Genomic DNA, 2,353 nt, shown 5'->3' on the forward strand with positions numbered 1-2,353 from the left:
TTGTTCCCTATCCCCACTCCCCTACTTTTTTTTTTAAACTCCACACTTACTTCCAGCTACCATTACTGTTTTTTTTTCTTCTTTATTTGACTGATTGTTGCTTTCTGTCTCCCCTTTTATTCTTTCCCAAAAAATGTTGGTTAGGAAGGGCATCCAGCTGTAGAAACTCTGCCAAATCAGATTGGAGCCTGGTGTAGCCATCTGGTTTCACCAGTCCTCAGTCAAATCGTCCAACCCATGCTAGCATGGAAAGCAGACGTTAAACGACGATGATGATGATGGTGAAACAATTTGAATAAATAAGAATTACATTTGACAGTAATCTGAATGGAATATTCTTTAAACAAGGTTTTCTGTAAAGCCTTAACAAAATCCTCAACAGGACATGGAATATAAGACAATGCTAGGGTCCAACGTCCCTCATGATCAACTCAGATTGTTAGGGATCAGGGAAGCAGACAACAAGGATCTGCCTAAATCCTTAGGCATTAATTCAAAGACTGCAAACAGAAAAATTTTAGACAACAACCCATCAAGATGTCTATGTTTACCTTAGAATATAAGGTTGGAATGCTTTAAAAGACAAAATATTTGTCAGCAGCCAGCCATGAGGATATTGGAGGGATGCGAGTTCGTTCCTCATGGCTGGCTGCCGACAAATTTTTCTGCTTTTAAAAAGAAAAATGGATTTTATCCTTTATATCTATACTGTTCAGTATCTATGCGTTGAATAAAATTTATCTTTCTACTTGTTCTACCATACATTTCAGCGCTTTGAAAAACAAACTTGTTTGTTTACATATGGCTTAGAATATAAGTAACCCTGTGTCAAGTTTGCACTGAGATGTGTGCCTGTGTCTACCAAGGAGTATAACTAACTCTGTGTCAAGATTGATGATGAGCTGTATGTCTATATGTACCAGCAAGTTGCTACAGTCAACTAAAAGTATCTAACAGGAGTAAAAAAGCTGAAAAGAGAAACCAACATTAAAACCCCCGAATATAATATAATTCCTTGCTTACCAATTGTGGCTCTTTTGTAGACTCCCTGTAATATTGCAGCAAACCTGAAGAATGTATAAATAACATAGAAATTCCAGTTTTCTATTGGTGGAATGTTACGAGTGGAACAATACTGGGCTAGGATTTGGTCAATGGTGGGGATTCCGTACTGAGTGAGGGCCACGTCACTAAGACCTGAAACGACACCAGAATTAGAAGGGGTTGTAGTGAGTTAGGGCAAACAATGGTAAAACTTGGGTTAACAACGTTAAAGTTAAGATACTAGGTTATTACTGATTGAAATATGCTTGGGGCATATTTAAGCCCATAAAAAAAAATATTCACCTTATTTTGACATGGAGAGAATTTGTTGCCACAGACAAATGATGGAAATACACCTAAAGTTAGCTTACAGCGCCACCTACCCAGACAGTGAAATGCAAGCATTTCAGAGTGGTTATCTTCTCTTCAATCATAGAAACCAGATAGGGTGCGCTGTGAGCTGGTAAGAGAGATTGTCCCTCATATGATATTCCAGTTATTATACAGGGTGTCCACAAAGTCTGGGTACATGGGGATTAACACATACTTGAAGAAATTATTATTTCTTATATTTAATGGTTTATGTTATGATTTTATTTACTCCATGTACCCAGACCTTGTGGACACCCTGTATAATGACTGGTAGCACTAAACAGGGGATCACTGTAAACAAAGACAGAGAGAGAGGTGGGGAAAGCGAGAGAGAGGTGGTGGAGATGGATGTATGGAGACAAAGAGCAGACATACCCGGCAGGATTGGAAACCTGGATGGCACATAATACATAAAACAGCAGGTAGCTAAGTCTGAGAGTGGATCGCCGAGGGTGGAGAGCTCCCAGTCAATCACAGCCAAAACATCGTCACTTTTATCACTGTAGATGATGTTATCTAAACTGAAATAAATGTAAAAAAAAAAAGGGATTCTGTTAGATGAAAGATAAGAGAAAATAATCAGGTAATGAACAAGACAGCATAGCAGCTAATTAACTATGTATTACTTAAACCTGTTGTGCAATAATTGGTTGGTTATGTTGTTGTTGGCACTCCGTCGCTTACGACGTCGAGGGTCCCAGTTGATCCGATCAACGGAACAGCCTGCTCGTGAAATTAACGTGCAAGTGGCTGAGAACTCCACAGACACGTGTACCCTTAACGTAGTTCTCGGGGGATATTCAGCGTGACACAGTGTATGACAAGGCTGACCCTTTGAATTACAGGCACAACAGAAACAGGAAGTAAGAGTGAGAGAAAGTTGTGGTGAAAGAGTACAGCAGGGTTCGCCACCATCCCCTGCCGGAGCCTCGTGAAG

At 39.8% G+C, this 2,353-nt stretch overlaps 1 protein-coding gene across 1 annotated transcript in view; it reads right to left on the reverse strand.

The window, feature by feature from the left end:
* LOC106867258 (acyl-CoA dehydrogenase family member 10) overlaps nucleotides 1-2,353 on the reverse strand; it is a 49,638-nt gene that overhangs the window by 28,046 nt on the left and 19,239 nt on the right. The window contains exons 10-11 of the mRNA XM_052978082.1: nucleotides 1,792-1,937; nucleotides 956-1,197 (exon numbers count right to left, since the gene is read on the reverse strand). Of these exons, the coding sequence (XP_052834042.1) occupies nucleotides 956-1,197; nucleotides 1,792-1,937 (388 nt within the window). The remainder of the gene's footprint in view (nucleotides 1-955; nucleotides 1,198-1,791; nucleotides 1,938-2,353) is intronic.

Source organism: Octopus bimaculoides, chromosome 30 (genome assembly GCF_001194135.2).
Source record: "Octopus bimaculoides isolate UCB-OBI-ISO-001 chromosome 30, ASM119413v2, whole genome shotgun sequence".
Taxonomy (NCBI): Eukaryota; Metazoa; Mollusca; class Cephalopoda; order Octopoda; family Octopodidae; genus Octopus; species Octopus bimaculoides.